This window comes from Squalius cephalus (assembly GCF_949319135.1).
Source record: "Squalius cephalus genome assembly, chromosome: 4".
Lineage (NCBI taxonomy): Eukaryota > Metazoa > Chordata > Actinopteri > Cypriniformes > Leuciscidae > Squalius > Squalius cephalus.
Genome location: NC_137125.1, coordinates 15613555 through 15639073, shown reverse-complemented (window position 1 = coordinate 15639073; position 25519 = coordinate 15613555). Strand labels below are relative to the sequence as shown.

The window sequence follows — 25519 nt, the reverse complement described above, 5'->3', positions numbered from 1 at the left end:
TAGATAAAAAAAATAAAAGCTGCTGTGCAAGGGGGCATTAGAACCAGTACATCCTTCTCTGACCGAGTCAGGCTTTTACAGCCGTTACTTCCTCGTGCCCAAGAAGGACGGAGCTCTCAGACCTATCTTAGATCTGAGATATGTGAACAAAGCTCTCATGAGGCAACTGTTCAAAATGCTCACGACCAGACAAATCCTCGCGCAATTTCGCCCAAGGGACTGGTTTATTTCTCTCGATCTGAAAGACGCTTACTTTCAGATCCAGATTATTACCCCGTCAATGGCCATTCTTGAGATTCGCCCTCGACGGTCAGGTACAGATGTGGCCTTTAAAAATGCGCGTCCCAGAGAGAAGAATGCCGCGAGCACTTCCGAAATTCTGCGGGATCGTGCAGAAGGGGGATTAGGTGTTGGACGCAGGAAATACTAAAACCTGTAGATGGCAGTCGTGTTTCATGTGGCCATACTGACGAAGTATGACGAAGACAAAGTTTTCTTTTGCCAGAGGAGATCAGACGTGCTCCTACAGTAGTCACTTTCAAATACAGACTCAAAACAAATCTGTTAAGCTATGCATTTAATGACTGAGCACTGTGCCAATGTTCGTCCGACTGTACTGTACTGTATTTTATTTTTTATTTTTCTAAACTGTTTTAATTATTCTTATTTCTTTTTATTATTTTAATTTCTTCTATGTAAAGCACTTTGAATTGCCATTGTGTATGAAATGTGCTATATAAATAAACTTGCCTTGCCTTGCCAGTTACATAAACAGTCACATATTCTTCATAAAAATCCGACTCAAACGCGCATCATTTGTCTCATTTTTTTCTGCGTACTTACAGTAGAAGAGACGTGATGTATGATAACTGAGTCTTATAACACAATAATTCGCGAAGACCTTTGAAGAGACCGAGAGCATTTGCGCAATATCATTAACTAGTTTATCTAATTTTACATTTAGTTCCTTTTTGCATCTGAACGTTTTAAATAGCTTTAACATGGTTGTAATGCACTTTTCTGCATTACTACAGTACTTTTATATTATCATGTTTCCCTTTACATGGTATGAAGCACATAGGCGTCGATTTTGGTGGGGACAGTGGGTATGCGTACCCACCAGATTTCGTGTTGACAAAACAAAACTAAAAGTGCATAAAAACCGTCATTACTTTTTTAATTCTTCAATTCACTCTTTGTTTAGCGATGTTTATAAATATACTATATTTTTTGCATTTTGTTGACAAACTGTCCTACACTGAAAAGAAACCAATGTAATCTTCCTGATTTAATCACGTAAAACACAAGTCTAAACACAAGCACCATCACTCTTCTGAATGATGGTAACCACAAACCTCCAAGAGTTTGTAAACCAATTGTTTGTAAAACATATTTAATGATAACTTTACTTAGAAATTAAAAAAAATATTTTTTACAGTGTATATGTCACCGGGGCGGACCTCAATGGATGACCCGCCGTCCCGGACTTGAAGCACACCACCACCGCGAGGAGCCGACACCACAGGCCCGCAACAGATGGACGACACAGACACAAGATAAGTTCCAACGAATAGTAATCTTTATTTATCACAAGATATAAAAAGGGGACAAATCTTAATCGAATTCGATGTCTTCTAGGCCTTCGTCGTCATGGAGAACTCTCGTCGGTGCACAGTAGTGAGAGTGGTTTAAAAGCTTACTTTACCAGCGATGCTGCATTCTTCGGGGATCAACGGTAAGTAGGAAGGTAAGGATTCTTCTCAGTACAGGATACTTTCGTCGGCGCACAGTGATGGGACAATGATTCAGAAACTCTTTTCACCAGTAATGCTGCATACTTCAAGACTTGGGCAGTAAGTAGGAAGGTAAGGATTCTTCTCAGTACAAAGTACTTTCGTTGGTGCACAATAGTGAAAGTGGTTTAAAAGCTTACTTTACCAGCGATGCTGCATTCTTCGGGGGTCAACGGTAAGTAGGAAGGTAAGGATTCTTCTCAGTACAGGATACTTTCGTCGGAGCACAGTGATGGGACAATGATTTAGAAACTCTTTTCACCAGTAAGGCTGCAGAGCTCAGGCAGAAAAGAGGTTAATGGCACTCCACCAGTGTATCTGTACATTCACAGGACTCAAGCAGAGAAGAGATTAAGGGGGCTTTCACACTAGCACTTTTGGTGCGCACCCGGGTTCGAATGACGTCAGAGTTCGGTTCGTTTGGATGATGTGAACGCTGTTTTCCGAACTCGGGTGCGCACCCGCGAACCGTACTCGAGTCCGCTTAAAAAGGTGGTCTGGGGTACGGTTCATGTGAACTCGGGTACGGTTCGCTGCTGATATGAACGCAATCGAACCAAATCGCGGAAGTGAACCACTATTGATGCCATATAATGTGGTGCGTGCCTGCGTGCGTGTCTGTTTAACAACTTTAAAAGGGTCTATACACTTACCTTGATGAAAAGCGGGATTGACGCACTGCAAGCAGAGATGATTTCTGCTTGCCTCCACAAAAATTGTCTTTGGCGGACATCCCGCTGTCTTTGGAACGGTTTTAATATTTTTGCGGCAGACAGACGCAAGTGTGTTTCTGTATCTTTTCTTTGAAAACAAAACCAAAGGTTAAAATAAGAAGAACAAACGTGAAGCGAGCAATTCTATCCATTTTGACGCCTTTTCATAGCGGTTACCAAGCAACACGAGCACGCGCCAGCTGCAGCTTGATGACGCAAGCGTACCGCGGTTCAGATACAAATAATATAATGTGAACACAGTCCATCGGGGGCAGGGGGAGGGAGGAGCAATCGAACTCGGGTTCGGAACAGGCAATCGAACCAAGTGTGAAAGTGCCCTAATAGTACTTCACCAGTGTATCTGTACACTCACCGGGCTCAGGCAGAGAAAAGGTTGATGACACTTCACCAGTATGTCTGTACACTCACAGGGCTCAGCAGAGAAGAGGTTAATAGTAGAGAGCAGATATCATCACTTTTCACAAAGACGTATGCAGAAGTTGAAGCTACTTCTCAGCAAAAGCACACCGCACATGTGTTCACTTCAAATCCACAGCAATGCACTAATGTGTATCAATAAGGCAAAAGCACTGCAATTCACTCACACAATAAGGCTGATCAGAGACCTCAATCCATTCATTACACTCCCGTGAAGGATACTCGATCTTTGGTTCCTCTTCAACACACTCTGAAACACATAGCTTTCCCAACCGTCAGATCTATATTCTCTGCATCCTCTTCAAGCTTTTCAATTGTTTGTAAGATGAAATCAGTTCACTTATCTTTCTCTTTCTCTCCTCAACGCAGATCCATTCGATCAATCAGTCCAGCAGACTTCAATGGGCAGGTTTTCCCCAACGAGGCTTCCCCACAGCCGATTTTAACTCAATATAGACCACTTCAACAGGAGACCTTCTCACCCCGATCGCTCTCACAAACAAGCTTGTGCCCAGAAACTTCGCTTGCCGAGAACGAACGGCCGACGAACAACAACCACGACGAACCACGATGAACAAGAACCACCCATGCTTCTCTCAATGGCTCTTTTTATGTTTGTTTTGTCAGGCGGAAAGCCTATGTGGAGGCTGTGTCTCTCTCTCTCGCACCTGCAGTGCATCAGCGCTAATCAGGCCGGGCAAAATTCCCACCACACCCGGAACCGGAGTAGGATGTGTTGCCCACAAATCGTTCCCTCTGGAAACTCATGGCTCATAAGGGGGTTCCGCTCGATAGCGCTTTTGTCACCCGTGACATAAATAAAACGACATTTTGGAAGTTATTTCCAAAATGTAGGCTAATTAATTATTTTCCACACAGCTGCGCTAAGGGTTGATACTCTCTATACATAGACCAGCGGAGCCGCTCTTTATTCTCCCTATTATGTGCTTATGTACTGTGCTGGCCCACGTTGCTGGCCGCCTGTTCCCGCATGTTGTGTTCCCGGGCTCCCCTGGGACTCATGCAATGGATGCTCGGCGCGCACGGCGTTGACAAGGGGTTCCCGTAGCGTAAGCAACTTACTCAATACGAGAGAACCTCTCGTAAGAGAACGTACTCGGTTACCTAACATAACCTCGATTCTCTCTAGAAGAGGGAACAAGTATTGCGTAAGCTGCCGTGTCGCGCCACGAGCTTATTCGCTTCAGTCAATGAAAACCAGATTTCCAGCCTGTGAGCCCTTCCTTTATACACGCTAGCCACACCCATTATGGCGGGCTATGACGTGTGAAAGCAACTTACGCAATACTCGTTCCCTCTTCTAGAGAGAACCGAGGTTCCGTTAGGTCACCGAGTACGTTCTTTTCATAGTTAAATAGATCTTTTCCATAGTTCTATTTCCTATGAATGTATGTATGTTTGTTTAGTTTACAAGGAAATATTGTTGCACTCAGATGAAGGCTAGTTGTAAGTCCAGGTGCGTGAAAACCAATAAAATGTAGAAGAGACTGTAGATGGTTCGCACTCTGAAAAACTAGACTTAAGCCCTATTCGGACGGGACTAGTTTCACAGGGGGACGTTAGAGAAATATCTGTTTCACAGATGTACTTTGAGATTTTAATCCTCTCCGAATCTGCCATGTCTGTCTTTTTCAGAATTATCTGAGTGACAGGACTCAGTGTATTAAATGTGATGGTTTATGTTCTGCATTAGTTAAGGTCCACAAGGGGGTGCCACAAGGCTCAATATTAGGTCCTCTCTTGTTTATTATGTATATAAATGAATTAGGCCAAAATGTGTCGGATGCTAATATGCATTTCTATGCTGATGACACGATTATTTATTGTTTTGGATCATCCCCAGCTAAAGCGGTTGAGTCTTTGCAGAAAGCTTTTGATGTGGTTCAACGCACGCTTATGCAGCTTAAGCTGGTTCTCAATGCTGATAAGACCAAACTGATGCTGTTTAGTAATACTAAGAAGGTTTCTCAAGCTCCTCCTCCTGTGTTCACTTTGTCTGGAAATGTCATAGAGTTGGTTCATTCTTATAAGTACCTTGGTATCTGGCTTGATGATGCTCTCACTTTTAAGCCTCATATAGACAACCTCGTGAAGAAACTCAAACTTAAACTGTCCTTTTTCTTTCGAAATAAATTTTGTTTTTCTTTTAAAGCAAAAAAGCAGCTAGTCACTGCAACATTTTTATCTGTCTTAGATTATGGAGACCTGGTGTATAGGACCGCTTCATCACAATGTCTGCATAAGATTGACACTGTTTATCATGCGTCTCTGAGATTTATTACGAATTGTAAAAACTTGACCCATCATTGTGAATTATATTCCAGAGTGGGATGGCCATCGTTGTCCAACAGGAGATCAGGGCACTGGCATATTTTTATCTATAAGGCCATGCTTGGTCTGTTGCCATCCTACATCTGTAGTTTAATTACATGGAGAAGTGTTGGTTCTTATTCATTGCGATCAAATGATCACTTGCTGCTCTTTGTTCCATTTGCCCGTACAGAACTGGGAAAAAGGGCTTTTGTCTACTCCGCTCCTTCTGCATGGAACTTTTTGCAAAAAGACTTGAAATTATCTGAACTTATTTCCTTAAATGCTTTTAAGTCCAGATTGAGAGAACCGGAAATGACCTGTTTAAATTGTAAATGTTTTTAATTATTTGTGTTGTATAACTTTTATAAATGTAATTGATTGTGTTTTTGCTGCCTCTTGGCCAGGACTCCCTTGAAAAAGAGGTTTTTAACCTCAATGGGACTTTCCTGGTTAAATAAAGGTTAAATAAAAAAAAAAAAAAAAATTCTCACACGACCTCTGTAAAAATTCCAGAGCAAATTACCTACTGTTTTTCGTCAAACTCGGCGGTCCTCAGAGAAATCTAATCCCGTCCGAATGCGAATGTCTGTGATTACCGGACATTTTTTTTCCAAAACGCTTTTTCTTATGTGTTTTGGTCAACGTGAACTGCCATACAATCTCTCGCTATCGCGCCGGTTTCTGCTTTTTGCGCACCGATAATGGATGTAAATGTGTTTGGTAGCCTACACTGCAAAGAAAAAATAAAATAAAAAATGAAATCAACAAGAAGAGCCAAATCACGTAAACTGTTAAGACTGGCTACTGTAATATCAGTTTCAGGTAAGATTACTTTCATTTCTGCACTTAATTACATAACGTGTAAATTATAGCCTATAAGTTAAAACTTTTTATTCCGGTGGGTTTATTATAAGAACCCAGTTCTATAAAATCATGATGACAAATCTATGTTTAGTTTTTTTTTATACTACAATTTTTATCAAAGGTTTACAAAACACTTAATACGTTAGGACGTTTTACTTTATATTTCAAAGTGCTTAATTTTAAAAATACTTAATTTCAAATGACCATACGCAATCCACGCATTCTGAACACGTGATCTTCTGCAATGCCCACATGTAAAACAGACACTCCTACCTCGGTAATAAACACGGAGATGTTAGTCCCGTCCGAATCCGTACATGAAATCACAGACGTAGGTTGATAAGAATTGTAACTCAAACGTCGTTTGGAAAACTAGTCCCGTCCGAATAGGGCTAAAGTCTTTAACAAAAAGAATCAATTATTTTAATAGAGCAAGAGCAGACGTTTCAGCAATCCAGCTATTCTCAATGCTCATAATGAATCAACACCAGACATGCAGTCAATTAATACCCAATAGGTAATCAGGAAACAAGTAACAGGTGCAAAGGGAGGGGCTTCAGCCCAGACCCAGAGAACAAATAGAAACACAATTCTTTTGATAGAAAAGTTAACAATATTTATCTCTAAAAAAGAATAAAAGCATTTACAGAAAACATGAATAGTTTATCTCTTCATTCATCCCTTTCGGGAAAAGGCTGTTGAGTTCAAAAATCCAAAAAGATTCTCTCTGTAGCAGTTTTTTATCTACATCACCACCTCTCCTTTTAGGCAAAACTCTTTCAATGCCCAGAAATTTCAGGTCAGAAATTGCATGCTTAGCTAGTTGAAAATGTTGAGAAACAGACGAGGTTGCATCACATCTCCTGATTGCACTCAAATGTTCCAAAATTCTCGTTCGTAAAGCCCTAATAGTTTTGCCTACATACAACAATGGGCAAGGGCAGATCAAAATGTACACCACGTGGGTAGATTTACATGTAATCAATTGCTTGATTTTATATATCTTACGTGTGTGCAGATGTGTGAAAGACTGGAGTTTAAGGTAATGTGAACAGGAAGTGCAACTTTGGCATGGAAAATTACCCTGGGCATTAGAAAGAGTACTAGAAGAAGGCGTGACAATATCAGCATGGACCAGCCTATCTCTAAGGTTTGAGCTTCTAGAAAAGACACAAAGAGGCAAATTTTGAAAAAGTCCATTCAGTTGATAATCACTTTTAATTATATGCCAATGAGAACTAAACAATGTTTGTTTACTAAACAATGTTTGTTTAGTTTAGTAATATTTGTGATTTAGTTAATAAAACTTGTGCACAATGTGTATTTGGTTCTGATTCTCTGCTTGCAACAAATTCCCTTTTACGATCTTGATCTTGTTACATGCTCCAAGCGCTGTACATGCTAAGGAATAATTATCTTTTGGTGGCCATGAAAGATATGCTTTTCTTAGAATAAATGAATAATCAAAATAGTTTGTTGGAACTTATTAATTGATTGTAATATTAATTTAGCTACCTCAGGTTAATCCAATTAACTGACCCAAATATTAATAATTAATCATAATTGATAATTATGAGTTAGTATTAATATTTCCCTTTGAGCTAATTTGTTACAACTGTCACACTATAAAATCACTCTGTGTGACTGTACGACTGCTGGCCTTTTCTTGAAGAGAATAAACCTCCTCAGAGACACTGGAAATGTTGGTCTCTTATTCAGTGACTCCTCCCTGAAGGTTCTGATGATGGAGGCGACGGTGAAGCGACTCAAGTTTGGCTGTACTTGTTACCCAGCCTCCCTCATGGTCACACCGTGGACAAGGACATGGGCAACTAGAGTGGCACTAATTTCATCCGAGACTGCTTGTCTTCTTCCCCTTCCCCTTGCCCTTCCTCCTCCTCTTCCTCCTCTTTATTTGCTAAATTTGGGGAGAGGATAAATATTCCAAAACTGAAAATACAGTATGAGAATTAACTGCACAATTACTAGACATGTTTTCCTTGGATATTATAGGCCAAATTGCAAGCACAATATGTGGAAAAATAAAAAAGAATTGAGATGCTTCCAACTGTTGCTCTTGCTTTCTTGTGGCTCAGTGACTCACCTGAATGAAAGAGTCATTAAGGGACTGTTCATTATTTATTTAAGGGGCCACCGGAGGAGTTTTGAGATCTGTTGTCAAAAAAGACTTGACCCTCCCTTCGCCAGCAATACATTTTTCTATGACCCTCCAAAATGATTGTGAAAAAAGGCATGACCCTCCCCGATAATTTATTGATTAGCCTAATTCTGTACTGGTTTGCGCTTGGCAAAGATGTTCAGATAGCCATTGTTTGTTTGTTTTTTAAACCATAAACTCTTGCTTTCTCATCTTACTAGGGCTGTAACGCTAGACCAAACCTACGATTCAGTTCGTATCACGATTTTTGATTTTAGATTAGAAAAAAAAACATGTTTTCGGTGCTGATGCGGTGTGACTCGTTCAACATGGGTGGCGTTGCGAATAAAGCATCTAAAAGCTGTCACAAAGAACCGGCAAAAGTAATGATTATTAATATGTCAAATATAGCTAGGTTTATTAATAAACAAGTGTTTTCTGTGTCTACTGCAAAGATGAAGTTGACGATGCGTCGCAATCTTCTCAGAACGCGCCAGAGAGAAATGCACATTTCATAAGGAGAAAGCAGTCTGTTTTCCTTCATTTTGAATTGTTCTGTTTAAAAGTAGACATTTCAAGCTTTCTATATATTTCTCAGGTCTGTGAGGCAAGTAGCATAGCCAACCTTACGCTGAGTTTCGGTTCATTTATGAGACGAGTCCAGTTCACTCGCCCGCGCCTTCGTGTCATGATTATCTATTTTCTACTATATTTAGACTAGCCTACTTCTTATTTATTAAATCCAGATGAAACATTGATTAAAATTAAGATAAAATAAATAAAAAACGAAATTCACTTTAAAGAAAGGCTTTGTGCTTTCTGTTTGAGGTCTCTGTGAAATTTTTAAGTCGCTTTCAGAGCAGTCATGTCCGTAATGGAGAACTGTTAGGCCCTTAACATTCTTTTTTTTTTTTTTTCACATAAATGCGAACGCGAAAAATAAAATAAAAATAATATAATATTTTATGTTCTGTGGAGGCCGATCTTTATTCATCCGGTGGGTATATATCTTTTGGTTTGCACAGTGTAATTTATAGAATTACTAAAAAATATTTTGCCACCTAAAAGTTAAAGATTTTTTTGTGTCACGTCACATGTGTATTTCCCTCATATTAAATATAAAACGCATGTGTAGACTGATATTTTTCTAATGTCTTGACTCCTTTCAGATGTTTCAAAATATTGGTATTAAATGCATTTTCTGAGAATTTTTATTTTAAGTTTTGACTGCAAATGTCACGTCCATAACACTGAATCGCCCAATTTTAACGAATTTATCCTCAACTAGTTGTGGTGTAGGTCTATGTATTTTATGTTAACTTAAATAATACTAATAGTAGGCTAATTTAAAGATGTGGTAGCCCTACATCTTACTCATCGTGGAAACAAAATAAGAATGGAAACTAAAATATATATCGCTAATGGAGCTAAATGGAAAAAAATAGCACCAAACAAGCCACTTTGAAATGTTGCTGTTTTCATGAATATAAAAGTTGGGTGACCCTCCCCCTAGACTAAAAAAAGTTGGATGACCCTCCCCTTAACAAAGAATAAAAAGACATGACCCTCCCCTATTTTCCTTCGGTGGCCCCTTCCATAAATACCGAACGGTCCCTAAGTATGCAGGCCCCATTGTCTCCTCAAGTGTGAACCACTAAATATGCATGATCGTTGACGCCCACTCCGCATATTGCCTTTCCAAACAGAAAGTGCTTTGCAAAATTCAAATCAATGTATTGTGTTATGTGAATGATAAGGCAGGGTGATTTTCACATCATTTTGAAGAAAAAACACTAGGTGATGACATCCATTAGACAAAAGTCTTATTGGCACATATTTAGAATGTGTTTTATGGCCTTATATCAGAAACTTTAGTTTTTAGTTTTTTCAATAACCATGCATAAACATTATTCTCTCAAAAATGCAGAGATGTACATTCTTGTTGCTCACATATTATGGTAGCCCTGTTTGTGCTAAATAGTGTGTAATTTTTTTTTGCCATTAATATGTTTATAAGCAACTGAAAAAAGCACAAATGTCAGGGCATGTCAGAACATCTCAAGGACCCCAAAAACAGCCCAGACCCCAGAGGGTTAAACTGCAGTACACACTACACTACACACTACAGAAGACAGCTGTCTATACCCTCACCAGTTGGCACTTACACTGCAGTACACACTACACTACACACTACACTACATAAGACAGCTGTCTATACCCTCACCAGTCAGCACTTAAACTGCAGTACACACTACACTACACACTACAGAAGACAGCTGTCTATACCCTCACCAGTCGGCACTTACACTGCAGTACACACTACACAACACTACACTACACTACAGAAGACAGCTGTCTATACCCTCACCAGTCAGCACTTACACTGCAGTACACACTACACTACACACTACACTACATAAGACAGCTGTCTATACCCTCACCAGTCAGCACTTAAACTGCAGTACACACTACAGAAGACAGCTGTCTATACCCTCACCAGTCAGCACTTACACAGCAGTACACACTACACTACACAATAAACTACATAAGACAGCTGTCTATACCCTCACCAGTCAGCACTTAAACTGCAGTACACACTACACTACACACTACAGAAGACAGCTGTCTATACCTTCACCAGTCGGCACTTACACTGCAGTACACACTACACAACACTACACTACACACTACACTACAGAAGACAGCTGTCTATACCCTCACCAGTCAGCACTTACACTGCAGTACACACTACACTACACTACATAAGACAGCTGTCTATACCCTCACCAGTCAGCACTTACACTGCAGTACACACTACACTACACTCTACACTACACACTACAGAAGACAGCTGTCTATACCCTCACCAGTCACCACTTACACTGCAGTACACACTACAGTGTTCAACACCTGTTATAGATGTGTAAACGCATGAATAAATCATTTACAACACTTTCTGCATCCCCTCATCTAAAGTGTAAACTATTCTTCACTTGTAAATGTGTTACACATCATTCGTAGATTTTTTTGACCTGTTACAAATGATCTGTACGTGTATACATTTACAACACTTTCTGCACCCTCTAATTGCTACATACCTACAAAAAAGTAACATAATTTATGAAACACGTTTCATAAATAATTAGTTAATAATTTACTAATCACTTGTAAATGACTTCTAATGGAATTTACATAAACATACATAAAATGTTAGTATATCACTTGCTAATAATTTATGAATGTTTTGTAAATGATTAGTTCATCATTAACTAACCACTTATACATAACTTACAACTGAACGTTATTATAAAGTGTTACCAAAATACATTTTGTCATTGAAGGAATTTGAAATTTTATATATGCAGTACTAATTCTAATTCTGATATTCTCTTGGTTGGGGGTTATAATGTGTAAAATACAATTATAATGGGGAGAAATAGGGTTTGTGGTTTAAATAAGGGTTCAATTGGAAGACAAGGTATCCAGAGAAATATGCAAGTTCTTGGTGGTTAGTTTAAAGGGAGAGCAGGGGTGGGTATAAGGGCCAGCTAACTGGTGTTGGTCTTATTATGGATCTTGTTTTCTCAGCTTTGTTTTTTTTTATTCTTTATCTCTTTTTTTATGTGTTCAGGACATTTCATGGATCAGGGTACTGCACTAGTTATACATGATACAAATGGCTGGTAGCACAACAAGATTAAATACAAATATTAATTGTATCTCTTGGAATGTAAAGGGCTTGCATAATATTGTTAAGACCAAAAAGTTCCTTCACATTTACAGTCCCTCAAGAGGAGACTTGGATTAAGAAACTCATCTTCTCACCTTGGATGTTTCTCACATTAAGTGTACATGGGTTGGTCACTGTTTTCACTACAAATTTGCTGTGAAGGCAAGAGGGACAGTGATTCTTCTACATAAGAACATTGCTTTTGAACCTGAATCAGTGATCTCAGATCCAAATGATCATGTTATTGTGCCTGGAATTTTATAAACAGTTTTTTAAAAGTTTTCTTCTTCTATACTCTCTAATCTTGATAGTCATCAGATAGTTAAAGGGGGAGATTTTAATTTGGTTCAAAATACAATATTGGACAGGTCATCTTCAAAACACACCACGTTGTCCAGCTGCCAGACTTCTAGAGACCTAAACTAAACAGATTGGCCTGTCAAATCCCTGGAGGTCAAGGTTTCCAACTAGTAAAGTCTTCTCTTTCTTTTCACCATTCATACTCGCAGATTGATTTATTTTCTTTTGGATGATAGAATGATACACTCTGTCAATTCCTGCGACTATCATAGTATAGTCATGGTGCGTTGAAGTCATCTCATAAAGATCATATTTAAGAGTTGAACGCTAGCACAATATCGTAAATATGAGTGGGAAGCTTGGGATTTTCTTTAAGCCCTGAAATTTCCGAGTTGTGGGTGTGTCAGTGAGAAACATCGAGGAATACCACAATACTTAAGGTATTCAGTGATATTGTCAGGCTTTTCTATTGCTTCTATTGCCTACACAGAATATGATGGCATTATAATATAACAATGTAATATGTAACAATAAAATTTACAGTGGCTTCATAAATTAATTAAAAACATAAAAAAACTGTCACGGATTTCAGACACGAACCCAAGCTCAGACAGTATTAAATGAATACAGTTTATTGTTGAACAGAAAACAAGGAAAACAAAACCCATGAGGGGGCAAACAACATTAGCAAGGCAAATAAAACACTAACAAGACTAGACTATTTAACAATAAACTTCATTTGACAATACACTCGACTGGATTACTCACAGGCAGGATACGAAACGAACAAGCACAGGACAACAAACACAAGGGGATTAAAGGACAAATCAAGTGAAAAATGAACCTAGGGGTAATTAACACATGGTTACCGAGTCGATCGTTCCCTGCGATGCATTTTCATGAAAATCGAATGTAATGAGTTTTATTTATAAAAACAGATTAGCTCATAACACTAGTATATAGGGCAGAGAGTAAGTAAAAGTAAATCGCTAGTTAATACCACTAACAAGGCTCAAAATAGCCTCACACTAACACGGGAGCATAATGAGGGTCCCTACATTCAAACCTAGGCATTGAGAACTTTGTAAGTGTACAGACAGTTTAATAAGAAGATACTTTATAAAGACAGTACATTACGCATTTACAGGCAGGATCCATCTTGGAAAACAGTCTCGACTAATCGAGCCACGAACGCCGTGCTACATTAGATTTCACAAACGTAATTCCTGTCGACCAGCTCACATCGCACGGCGTTCGTGGCTCGACTAGTCGAGACTGTTTTCCAAGATGGCTCCTGCCTGTAAACACGTAATGTACTGTCTTTATAAAGTATCTTCTTATTAAACTGTCTGTACACTTACAAAGTTCTCAATGCTTCGTTTTGCATGTAGGGACCCTCATTATGCTCCCGTGTTAGTGTGAGGCTATTTTGAGCCTTGTTAGTGGTATTAACTTGCGATTTACTTTTACTTACTCTCTGCCCTATATACTAGTGTTATAAGCTAATCTGTTTTTATAAATAAAACTCTTTACATTCGATTTTCATGAAAACGCATCGCAGGGAACGATCGACTCGGTAACCATGTGTTAATTACCCCTAGGTTCATTTTTCACTTGATTTGTCCTTTAAATAAGGAAGAAAATAATGAGGGCAACAAGTGACACTGATTAAACAATAATGACAAACGAGGAGAACAAGGGGGCGGGGTAAGGAGACGAGACAACACAAGCACACAGCCCAAACAAAAGGCCAATCTACAAAGGCAAGGCCTGCCTCAAGACTAGAATAACACAAGTGTCACGGGGTGACGGGCGAAGAGGAACCACTCGTCCGGGAAATGTTTCCATGTGGGAGCAGTTTCAGTGGGACACCGGGCCGGTTCCGGGGTTTCCCCCGTGTATTGTGTCCGGCCGCCACTGGTGAATGAGAAGATGAGCGTCAGCTGTGCGATAGGAGGAAAGTTAACAGTGATTGGGACACGTATCCACTATGTGGATTATAAAAAGGGCATTCTGGCGTGAAGAGAGCAAAAACACGGAGCGGGGAGGAATAATGTGGCGTGAAGGCGGAACTTTATTCTCAGCGCCTCAGGGAACTGGAAAATGGATCTATAAAGTGAAAGCGATAAGGATTGAAGAGTGGCTGAGCATCTACATCATATATGCAGCAGTTAAGTGCCTCTTTGATATTCTTCTGTGAAGCCCTTTATCTTCAATATTCGTTTGAGTGTATCAGTCAGTGGACAGTGGCTCCAAATTAGTCAAGATATTGACTGAAATCTCTTTGCAGTATACTTCTCACAGCTCTGGATATTCAGATCTATCAATGGGAGAGGTAGCTGGCTGGGACAGTGAGTGGGAGCCTTATTCACTGTGAGTTTGTTGTGGACTGCAGTGCTTAGTGTGAAGTGAACATGTGTGACTCTTTGAAGTGGTTTACTGCATGCACAAGTGTGGGTGTATAATTCTGCTTCCACCTGTTGGCCCAGTGGGCAGATCTGTGAAGCTCGAGCTGAAGAGAGCTTTCTAACCATTGTTTAACCAGCGTGTATTGTACAGGAACTGTTGTAAAGACTTCTTGACCATCACATATCCTGCTACTTACCATTGTCTGTTCAGTTATCTGCCCCTGACTGCTCTAGAGAGAAGCCGCTGTGCGAAGGTCTTTTACCACTGTCTGTTCCATGATCTGCTGCTGTCTGCTCTGAAGGGAAGCCGATGTGTGAAGGTCTCTTACCATGTCTGTTCCATTATCTGCTCTGGAGAGAACCGCTGTGTGGAGATTCTTACTATTGTCTGTTCCATTATCTGCTCTGGAGAGAAGCCGTTGTGTGGAGATCCTTTACCACTGTTTGCTCCATTATCTGCTGCTGTCTGCTCTGAAGAGAAGCCGCCGTGTGAAGGTCTCTTACCATTGTCTGTTCCATTATCTGCTCTGGAGAGAACTGCTGTGTGGAGATCATTACCATTGTCTGTTCCATTATCTGCTCTGGAGAGAACTGCTGTGTGGAGATCATTACCATTGTCTGTTCCATTATCTGTCACTGTCTGCTCTGAAGAGAAGCCGCCATGTGAAGGTCTCTTACCATTGCTTGTTCCATTATCTGCCCTGGAGAGAACCGTTGTGTGGAGATCCTTCACTATTGTTTGTTCAATTATATGCTCTGGAGAGAAGCCGCTGTGTGGAGATTCTTACTATTGTCTGTTCCATTATCTGCTCTGGAGAGAAGCCGTTGTGTGGAGATCCTTTACCAATGTTTGCTCCATTATCTGCTGCTGTCTGCTCTGAAGAGAAGCCGCCGTGTGAAGGTCTCTTACCATTGTCTGTTCCATTATCTGCTCTGGAGAGAACTGCTGTGTGGAGATCATTACCATTGTCTGTTCCATTATCTGTCACTGTCTGCTCTGAAGAGAAGCCGCCATGTGAAGGTCTCTTACCATTGCTTGTTCCATTATCTGCCCTGGAGAGAACCGTTGTGTGGAGATCCTTTACTATTGTTTGTTCAATTATATGCTCTGGAGAGAAGCCGCTGTGTGGAGATCCTTTACCACCGTTTGTCCCATTATCTGCTGCTGTCTGCTCTGGAGAGGAGCCGCTGTGTGGATATCTCTTACCACCATCTGGTCCATTATCTGCCGCTGTCTGCCCTAAAGAGAAGCCGCCGAGTGAAGGTCTCTTACCATGTCTGTTCCGCTGTCTGCTCTGAAGAGAAGTCGCTGGGTGAAGATCCTTTACTACTGTCTGTACGATCACCTGCCAGGCCTGTTCGAAGAGGAACCGTTGTGTTCGATCCCTTACCATCGCCTGTATAGATACTTATCATTTACTGCCCTGGAGAGGAACCGCGTTGTCGAGATCTTAGTACTGTGCGTCCATCCCCTATCGCCGTCTGCTCTGAAGAGGAACCGCTGGGAGAATCCCTTACCATTGTCTATGTAGATACTGACCATTGACTGTTCTGAAGAGGAATCACTATACCTACCACTGACTGTTCTGGAGAGGAACCGCTGAGTGGAGATCTTGTAGTATTATCTGTCCGATCCCTTATTGCTGTCTGCTCCGAGGGAGACCTACTGTGGGACCCCCCCCTTACTATCGCCTAGAAGGCTACTTTCCAGTTCTGTCCGAAGAGGAACGATTGAGCCGACTTCCCTTTCTGTCACCCGCTGGGTTGCAACTGTTGCACTAAGGGTTTGCACCGCTGCTGGACAGAGGAAAACAGAGCTGGAACCCTCCCATCACGTGATTTAGTAATTAGGATTTTAATTCAATAAAACTGAACTTATTATTACTTACCTTGTTGTCCGTCTGTGGTGTCTCTGGGTAAACTCCTCGAGGTGGTACATTTAATAGGGGCTCGCCCCGGCCTGTGACACAAGGACAAGAGGGCAGAATCATGACAAAAACAAAGTACACCTGATGCACATTTCTTTGTTCTTAATTTTCTAGAAATAGTTTAAGAACCTTGCTGTATTTTTGTGTAATTAATTGAGAAAGTACACTGCCATCTTACTCCGAGGAAAGTGACTTGAACGCAGTGCTGTTGTAAACATGAACTTCCCACTTCGTAAGTACGTACTTCCCAGGAGGACTTGAACGCACCATCATCTCAGATCATGACCCACCTCTTTGGATTTAAGGTTTACACAAGCCAGAACTTATTCTAAACAATGGAGAATTAGTTCACATGTACATTCTGATAACAACTTAAAATATTTTCTCACATCTCATTTAAATATATATATTGAAATAAATGCCAATATTTATATTAGCAGCATCACACTGTGGGAGGCATTCAAATCCTACATCCATGGACAAATAATAATTGCATGTGTGTCAGTTGAGGAGATCTGAGAATGTCAGGATGGCAGAAATATCTGACCAACTTTCTAAACTGCACCTCCAATATTCTCTGACCCCTTCACCCACAATTTATAAAAAACACCTCCAATTTCATTCAAAGTATAGCTTACTTCTAACTCACAAAGTTGAAAAGCAATTGTTGAGTGTTGGGCAGCATTTATTTATTTTTTGGGGTGAAAAAGCTGTCCCTTTATGCAGATGACCTTCTTTTATATATAATTAACCCAATTTCATCGTTACTGCCAATACTCTAGACAAATTGTATCTCCAAAAGAGCTAATTGTTCCCTATCAATATAGCAGCTGAGACACTTTCCCAACATAATTTCCCCTTTAAGTGGGCTCAGGAAGGATTCAGATATCTAGGCGTATTCATCACTAAAAACACACAGATATCTTTAGAATGTTTTTTAATTCTTTAATTGATGTTTATAAGGCAGTATGTGGTACTCTCCTCCTATTTAGTTAATTCTAGGGGTCTCAGTATCATCAAGGACCTTTATGAAAAAGGATTATTTTTATCCTTTTCAGAATTGTCAGAAAAGTTTGATCTTCCTAAAACGCATCTTTTTCGCTCCTTTTAGATCATACGTTTTGTACAAAATCAGTTTCCCAGTTTTCTAATCTTTTTCCTGATTTTTATATTTATTGTGTAGCGACAATGGCATCTGCTTTTCAAATTAAGGAATCATGTGACGTCAAAACCCATCGTCAAATGTCCTCGATGGTTAATAAATTCCTCGATGGTTAATAATTTCCCCAGAGGGACAATTGAGCCATAAAAGAGGACCCTGTTTTAAGAATCCCTTGTAAAACCCCCCATTTCAGCATGGACTCCCTGTGACTTTACAACCTCATGACCCACACACACACACACACACACACACACACACACACACACACACACACACACACACACACAAAACCTCCTTTGAGTACAATTTCATGTAGAAATATGGCTCTTGAGTGTATACCTTCCGATATGTATGTGTGTGATTAGCTTTGCTTTATAATAGAGGTGTGGGTTGCTAAGAGTAAAATCTTTAATTCTGAAGGTTCATTGAAAGAAAATCACTCAATAGTGTCTTGTAACACACCTCAACCTGGTCATAAACTTTTATGGTTCCAAAGCTGCAGCTCATCCAGTTCCTGGGCAAACCAACATTCCAACACCTTAACGCACATGGAACTTTTGTCCATTGGATCATTTCAGAGAAAACTCTTTAAATGTTGATATGTATTCCTATGTTTCACAAGTGTTGGCCATAATGGAAACACTGACAATTTTATTGTGTGTTTAATCAAACTTTATATGTGTGTAATTCTGCATATCTCCTGTAACTTCGCATTTCTACAACCTTCATGTGATGTGTCTGATGTCTATGGAATTCTCTCAATCTAACACAGTCGAATTCCAATAGTAGAATGCAGCAATATACATTGTTTACACAATTCATATTTCTGGAACCGAAAGGCTTAAGTCAATCGTCACTGTAACTCGAGCCAGGAGACCGGTCCCAAACGAACAAAGGGATCTTCCCGCCAGAAAATCTCGACCGAGGATTCGTCCTCCACGAAGAAGGGGGCGGTACCTGGGACCCTGATAAAAGTCCAAACCTTCAGTTTCCTCTTCTCTCTTCTTCCCGGATCTCTTCTCTTCTTGATTACTCCACGCGCGCGTGCACATAAAAGAGTGACGTCGACACTGAACAACCAATCGCGGGTAGAGCGAGAATTTAGAACACATGCACACACACAGTCTCCCACACAGAGGTCAGTATGCAGCAGACAGAACACCAGAAACATAACCTGCTTTACAACAGTTATGCTTTACATTGGCCTATTTTTATTAGGGTGGAGGAAATGATGAAGACACTCTGTCTGTGTGTTCTCAGACAATTGCTGATGTGAATGCACTGAGCTTTTTATTATGGCAAACATTTGAATATGTGGCATAAAAAAGGGACTGGCCCTTACACATCTCTTTTCACAACCTGCCCCAGAAACTGAAGCCTCTACCTCAATGGGCTTCAGAAGAAATGTGAACAAGGTAAGGATTTAAAACCCTTGACATAAATTACAGTCAGTCCTGTGTTTGTAGGAAGTCAATGAACATGGACATGGACGATAAATGTCCGGGGAACACTATTAATGAAACTATTCATGTACTTCTGCAGAGCAAGGACCACCTTGCGAATGGTTCGACAAACCGTGTTTTCCCCTAGCTTCTGTGCGTCACTGTGCAAGAATGTACCACTTGCAAAAAAACGCAACGCAATACCATTTGCAGTACAGTAAGTGCATGAATTCGACGTGTAAAGTTCTTTATGTGCGGCTCAAGAATTCGCAAAGATAAGACATTCCTTCCGCGGAAAATCTGTATCTTTCATACAAGTAACTATCAGGAAAGGCAAGGGGATTTTGTCTGGCTAAAAACTCTTTCTCTACGAAGTGCAATTTCGTACAAAACAATTTGCGCTGAGATGTCCACTGGATTTGGAAGAAAAGGTGAAGTCATTGTAACAGACTAAACTGAAACATAGCTGGCTAGCCACCTAAACCGGCTTCATGGTACAGGCCCCAGAAGTGTAGTGACGAATAACAACGACTCCATGACAATGACTGAAAAGCAGTGGCGTAGCGTCAGGGCATGCAGGGTATGCACGTGCAAATGGGCCCGGGCCAATAGGGGGCCCGGCCCGCCCATGAGGAACTTTTAATAAACAAGGAAATTCATTTTAAATTCGTGGCCACAATAAATATATTTTATTATTTTTGTATGCATGTCATGTGTAGTAAATCATTTCTTGTTTCTCCATAATGTCTACTTTATCTGTCATTTAAAGTGTGCATTTTTTTATTTTTTGCACCCCGCAGCTGACGTAGAAGAACTACACTGTCATTTTTTATATGACGCACGCAACATCGCCGCGCCAAATTAAAAAAAGAAAACACAGTGTGAGAGGTTACTATCGGCTAGCTAATTGAACATTAAAGGATGGACAAATACAAACATAAAAGTGGACTACCCAACTACCCAAAATAGACCTTTTTTGTGCAAACCTAGTGTAGGCCTAAATGGCAACGATGTCGAAGGTCCCTGTTACTGTTGCTTCAGCGGAGCGCTCATTTTCAAAACTGAAGAAGCTAATAAAAAAAATATTTGCGGAGCACCATGTCGCAAAACAGACTATCGGGACTGGCAATTCTTTCCATCGTGAATGTTCGAAGCCGTGAATTAAACACCAATGACATCGTGGATGAATTTGCCGAAAGAAAGGCCCGGAGAATGCAGTTTTATGTTTTTACATTTTGGGCCGCCGTGCCAAGATCAGTAGTTTATTATTGACATTGGCAGAGCCTTGGTTGTTTTAGACTTGTTTTTGTTCCGTTCTGGTTGTGAAAAATTGTTGGGTAGAGTGTGTTTTTTATGGTATTGTTTGGTATGGTATTTTCTTTACACTGCGGGGGGCCCATACAATTTATTTTGCATATGGGCCCGGGACTGACTTGCTACGCCACTGCTGAACAGACAGGGTATATATACACAGAAACTAACAATGTGATAGGGTCACAGCTGTGTGCAATGACGAGTGATGAGAACAGACAAAGGATTGTGGGAAATGCCGTTCATGAGTGAATGGTGACAGTATGGGGAAGAGACCTCTAGTGGACACCCGGGGAAACACAAACCAGACACTGTGACAGACACCCTTCTTTCTCTTACCTCAGACAGAAAAGGGCTAATCTCTGTAATTTAATGAATTAATAGATTGATTAAATCCTGACCCCAAATGCTGGGGGTCACTATACTTGAAATAGAGAGGGATTATAAAATAGATTTAGTACATTCTTCCTCTATATGTGCCCGGCACAGTTTGATGCAAAGCAAGACTCTTCATAGAATACACTACACCAATGCCAGACTACACTATTTCACTGCACTATTGGCCAGGAGGCTCATTCTCTTTAAGTGGAAACATGCATGCCCTCCTTCATATGATGGATAAAAGAAATTATCTTCTAAGTCTTATCTTTAAATTCTTTGAAAGGGTATTTTTTTTTCATAAAACATGGAAACCTTTGTTAAATGAAGTTTTATGTAACAAAGTTCGGGAGGAGCATGTTCAGGTAATCATCCAATCAACACAAGAAGAAGCCAGTATAAATAAAGCCTTCCCTTACCTCCTGTCTCATGACAAATTTCTCAGCATCCCGCCACCACCCCATCACCTCACACTCGGCTGAGTCTGCTCATAGATACCTATGATCTATACATTCATAGGGGGGAGTACTCTGGGGTTGGGCCGAATTCAGAGCTCGGAGCCCTCCCCCCGGACAGCAAGCCAAATACGCATTATAATATTACATCAGATTTCATTAACATGTGAACTCGTGAAATTATATTGATACCATTGATCTCGCACTTGAAAACGCAGATGAGGATAAACTATATATATATATATATATTTAATCATTTTATTTATATTGCATTGTATTTTGTTATTTTGTACACTTATTGTATTGTTTAACTATTGCACTTATAGTATTTTTATTGTTATTGTCATATGTATTGTTTTATATGTATAGTGTGGTCCTACTTGGGGCAATAAGGGCAGAGGGGAGAAAACCAGAGCTGAGGTTTATTTAATTTTTATATACAAGATGTTGTATCTGCTCAAAATGACAATTAATATATTTTGAAATAAGAAAAGTCGGGTATGTGCACATGCATCACCCACTGGACCACACCTAACACAGTCCCCCTTTCAGACATACTACATAAGTTGCAAAACTATTTTACTCATGAAATCGCAGGGCGGCGCTAACAACTCATTTCTGTGCACTTGTATTATTGTGTGTGTTTACTCTGTGTGTGTTCGTTTTTATGGGAGAGTGGGATAAAGTGAATAAAAATTTATTTTGTAGGAAAATCATGGAAATGGTTTGTTATTATATCCTGTTGTTTGTTATATTTTCTTTGTCTTTGTGGGTTTTGGTTGTTTTGCTGTTGTAGGCTGTCAGGACCTCTGAAATAACTGAAATCATTTTGCAAAGTGATATGGAACTGTAATGCAGTCAAGACCTGCCTAGAACTACTTTACCTGTGCGTTTACTGTAAATTATTGCACACCTTATAATGTTCATCAGCCAATCAGAATGAAGCATTCAACAGCCCTGTAGCATAACTAGAGCTAAACCTCTGTAAATTCTCAATAAGAACTTTTGTAAATGTAGTAATGTGAGTAATAAGTGAAGATTGAAATGCTGTTTTTGGAGTTGTTTAATCAACTTTTCATGCTCTACATACTTGAGTTTATCCAGTCTGTAGTTTGGATGGTTGAGTTTATCAGTGAGCAGCTTAACTCCTGAATCTCCTGGGTGATTGAAGCTCAGATCCAGCTCTCTCAGGTGTGAGGGGTTTGAACTCAGAGCTGAAGACACATAACCACAGCCTTCCTCTGTCACCATACAGCCAGACAATCTACAAAGACATATAGCAACAGTTAGTTTGGCAATCAGACGTTACTATTGTAAGAACTGATTTTCCTACTAAGACAAAAATTCACCCTGCAATAAAACCATAAAACGCACCCAGAGAAGATAGCAAAGACAGAGCACAGGATGGGATTGTCCTGTCCAAACTTTTCTCCTACCTTATCTCTGCTACCCCCTCCTCTTCTCGCGAGTCAAGTCACCAAAAGTTCACTAAGAATGTCTATATATCACAATATGATGTATATTGTGAATCTATTGTTTTTCCTTTTCATGTTTGGTGTCATTTTAAGTGTCTCAGTGCGATTGGTAAAATGGTCTTAATTTCATTGCAGTCATTGGTTTAATGAGAAAGATTGAGAACTTAGGAGAATCTTGTTCTCTCTGGGTGATGTCCCTTCCAGATATCTCCCGAAACCAGGTGCTACCCCCTGGGGTACATAAACAGACCCAAAACAACTCTAAACAATATCTGTATAACCCTTTTGTTCTGGTCTGGGTATTTAAGGCGAGTGGACAGAGCAGTCTTTGGGACCCTTACCAGGATCATCCCCCATACAAGTGCTGTTTCAGTGTTTTCCTGATGGAAAGCGCTGACACACCACTGTGTGTCTCTGTCAGGAATACATTGCTTACTTTTAGAGTCATCTTTGAGTAAATTATGTCATGTATTTATTATTTCTGAATTGGCTTTTAATCATTTACTTGTGTAATTGGCATGATACATTTTTACCTGACAAATAAATGTTACATCTTGATTTATTCTAGTTTTCCAGAATCATTATTTTAGTAGACTATGAGGAGGGCTGATGCTACCGCAGCTCTGTGTCCAGGATAGGTCAAACTAAAGGTGCATATGAACGGAGCAGTAGGCACGTCATCTGAAGACCTTTTGATTTCTGTCTATCACTGATTTGTCATTTGAAATTGGAGTCAGATTATGCATAGAGCTAAAGTAATACTAAAACTAAATTCCAATAAATTAAGTGAACTTCACTGGAGCGGTGAAAAGACATACACGCATTATACCTTCGGCCAATGGGTGGTCCTTACACTATCACACACTGATCTTGGCTGCGTTTCCCAAAATAATCTAAGAATAAATTACTTTTTTTTTTACTTTGTTTTGAATTGAAAATATGTAATTTACATTTAGACAAGAAACATTAACAGTCCTACAAAAAACTGTGTGCATGTTTCAAAATAAATTATTATTTGCAAGTATTTCAATGAATTCTAATAAATTCTTAATTTCCCTTAAATATCTTTAAATCTGTTTATTGAACTTTTACAATAACACCAGGATACATATACTGTACAGGAGAATAGTGAAAACTATATGAAGCTCATAACATCTCAGCCAGTCATCAAAAGATGGAGGGAGATTTTGTTTCCATAGCAGAAGAATGTGCCGTCTAGATAATAATGTTGAGAAGGCAAAAGTCTTTGCAGCATTTCCAGACAAGCCAGTGACATTTGGAGAAAGTCCAAAAAGTGCAACCAAAGGGCAAGGCTCAATCTGTCTCTTTGTCACTGAAGAAAAACAATAAAAAGATTGATAGCCAAAAAAAAGTTAAGGATGGACATAACAAAAACATATGTAATAAATCAGCAGGGGCCTGATGGCAACGATCACAGAGAGGATCAACACCAGGCTTCATTTTTGCCAACCTCACTTTTGTCCAGTAAATTCGATTAATACATTTTAATTGGATAAGACTATGACGAGCACAAATATAAGAGGTATGAACACAGGACAGAAACTGGTTCCAAGTCTCATCATCAAATGTGAGGCTGTCACGATTTTGGGTTTGTTCTTGTCATGTTTCTGTGTCTTGTCATGGTTCCATGTCTGTCATGTGATTCCCTGTTTGTCATGTGATCCTGCCATGTGTCTTGTCTTTGGTTAATTGTCTGATCATTGTTTACAGGTCTTATCATTAGTCTGTGTATTTAACCCCCTGGGGTCGGCGGAATCGCCGGCGATACCAGCTCATTTTTTTTAATCAGTGTAAAAGAGACTCATAAATACTCAGTTGACTTTGATTTTCCATAGGAGTTTCATACATCAATCGATCCTGTTAAGTGTGTATTTTTTTTGTGGATACTCACAATAAAAACAAAGTGTTATGCTTTTTGCCAAATAAAGAAAAATAAACACGAAGCGAGTTCTGCCTTCTCTCTGTCAGTTAAGTCCATTCTGAAAAGCGTCCGAAAATGAACCATAACTCAGCGAATACTCAGTCAAACAGTCACACAGGCATGAATCTTGAATTCTCTTCTTTTAAATGAAGTAATTTTTATAAAAAACAAATATTCTCAGTTTATGCAATCTGTATGAAAGAGAGAGATGTCAGTCGTTCTCATCTCAGCTCATTATTTTTAATTTGACCCCGCCCACGGAGAGCGTGCGCTTTTCAAACGCAAATGACTGAGGCAATCCTGCAAACTTGTGAACACCCCCATATCAGCTCGAGAAAACACATCAAGCTTATTCAGATCATTGTACTTGTTAACACCGTCTCGTGGCGCTGTGAGGAATAATACTATCGTAATAATAATAATGGGAAATGTATCTCAGAAGTGCTGGTATTTCGAGACGCAACGGATGCCGCTGAGCTGAGGAATACTGTAGTAAGTTTTTTTTTCATTCTCAAGTGAATCGCGTTTCTGTGTGTGAATGAATGTTTCGCTTTTAGCAAACTGTATTGCTATACTAAGTAAAAATCAACTGAAATATGTTGAAATAAAATGTATTTGTATAAGCAACGTATTAAATTGCAAATTAACATTTAAATTTCTTATAATAAAAACGAAAGACATATAAAAG

At 39.7% G+C, this 25519-nt stretch overlaps 1 protein-coding gene across 1 annotated transcript in view; it reads right to left on the bottom strand.

Moving 5' to 3' along the window:
• The window catches only part of LOC307157320 (protein NLRC3-like), a gene marked incomplete at its 3' end in the record, with an annotated part of 73515 nt that overhangs the window by 2752 nt on the left and 45244 nt on the right, over positions 1-25519 (bottom strand). Inside the window, exon 7 of the mRNA XM_079869190.1 lies at positions 22505-22678. Within this exon, the coding sequence (XP_079725316.1) occupies positions 22505-22678 (174 nt within the window). The remainder of the gene's footprint in view (positions 1-22504; positions 22679-25519) is intronic.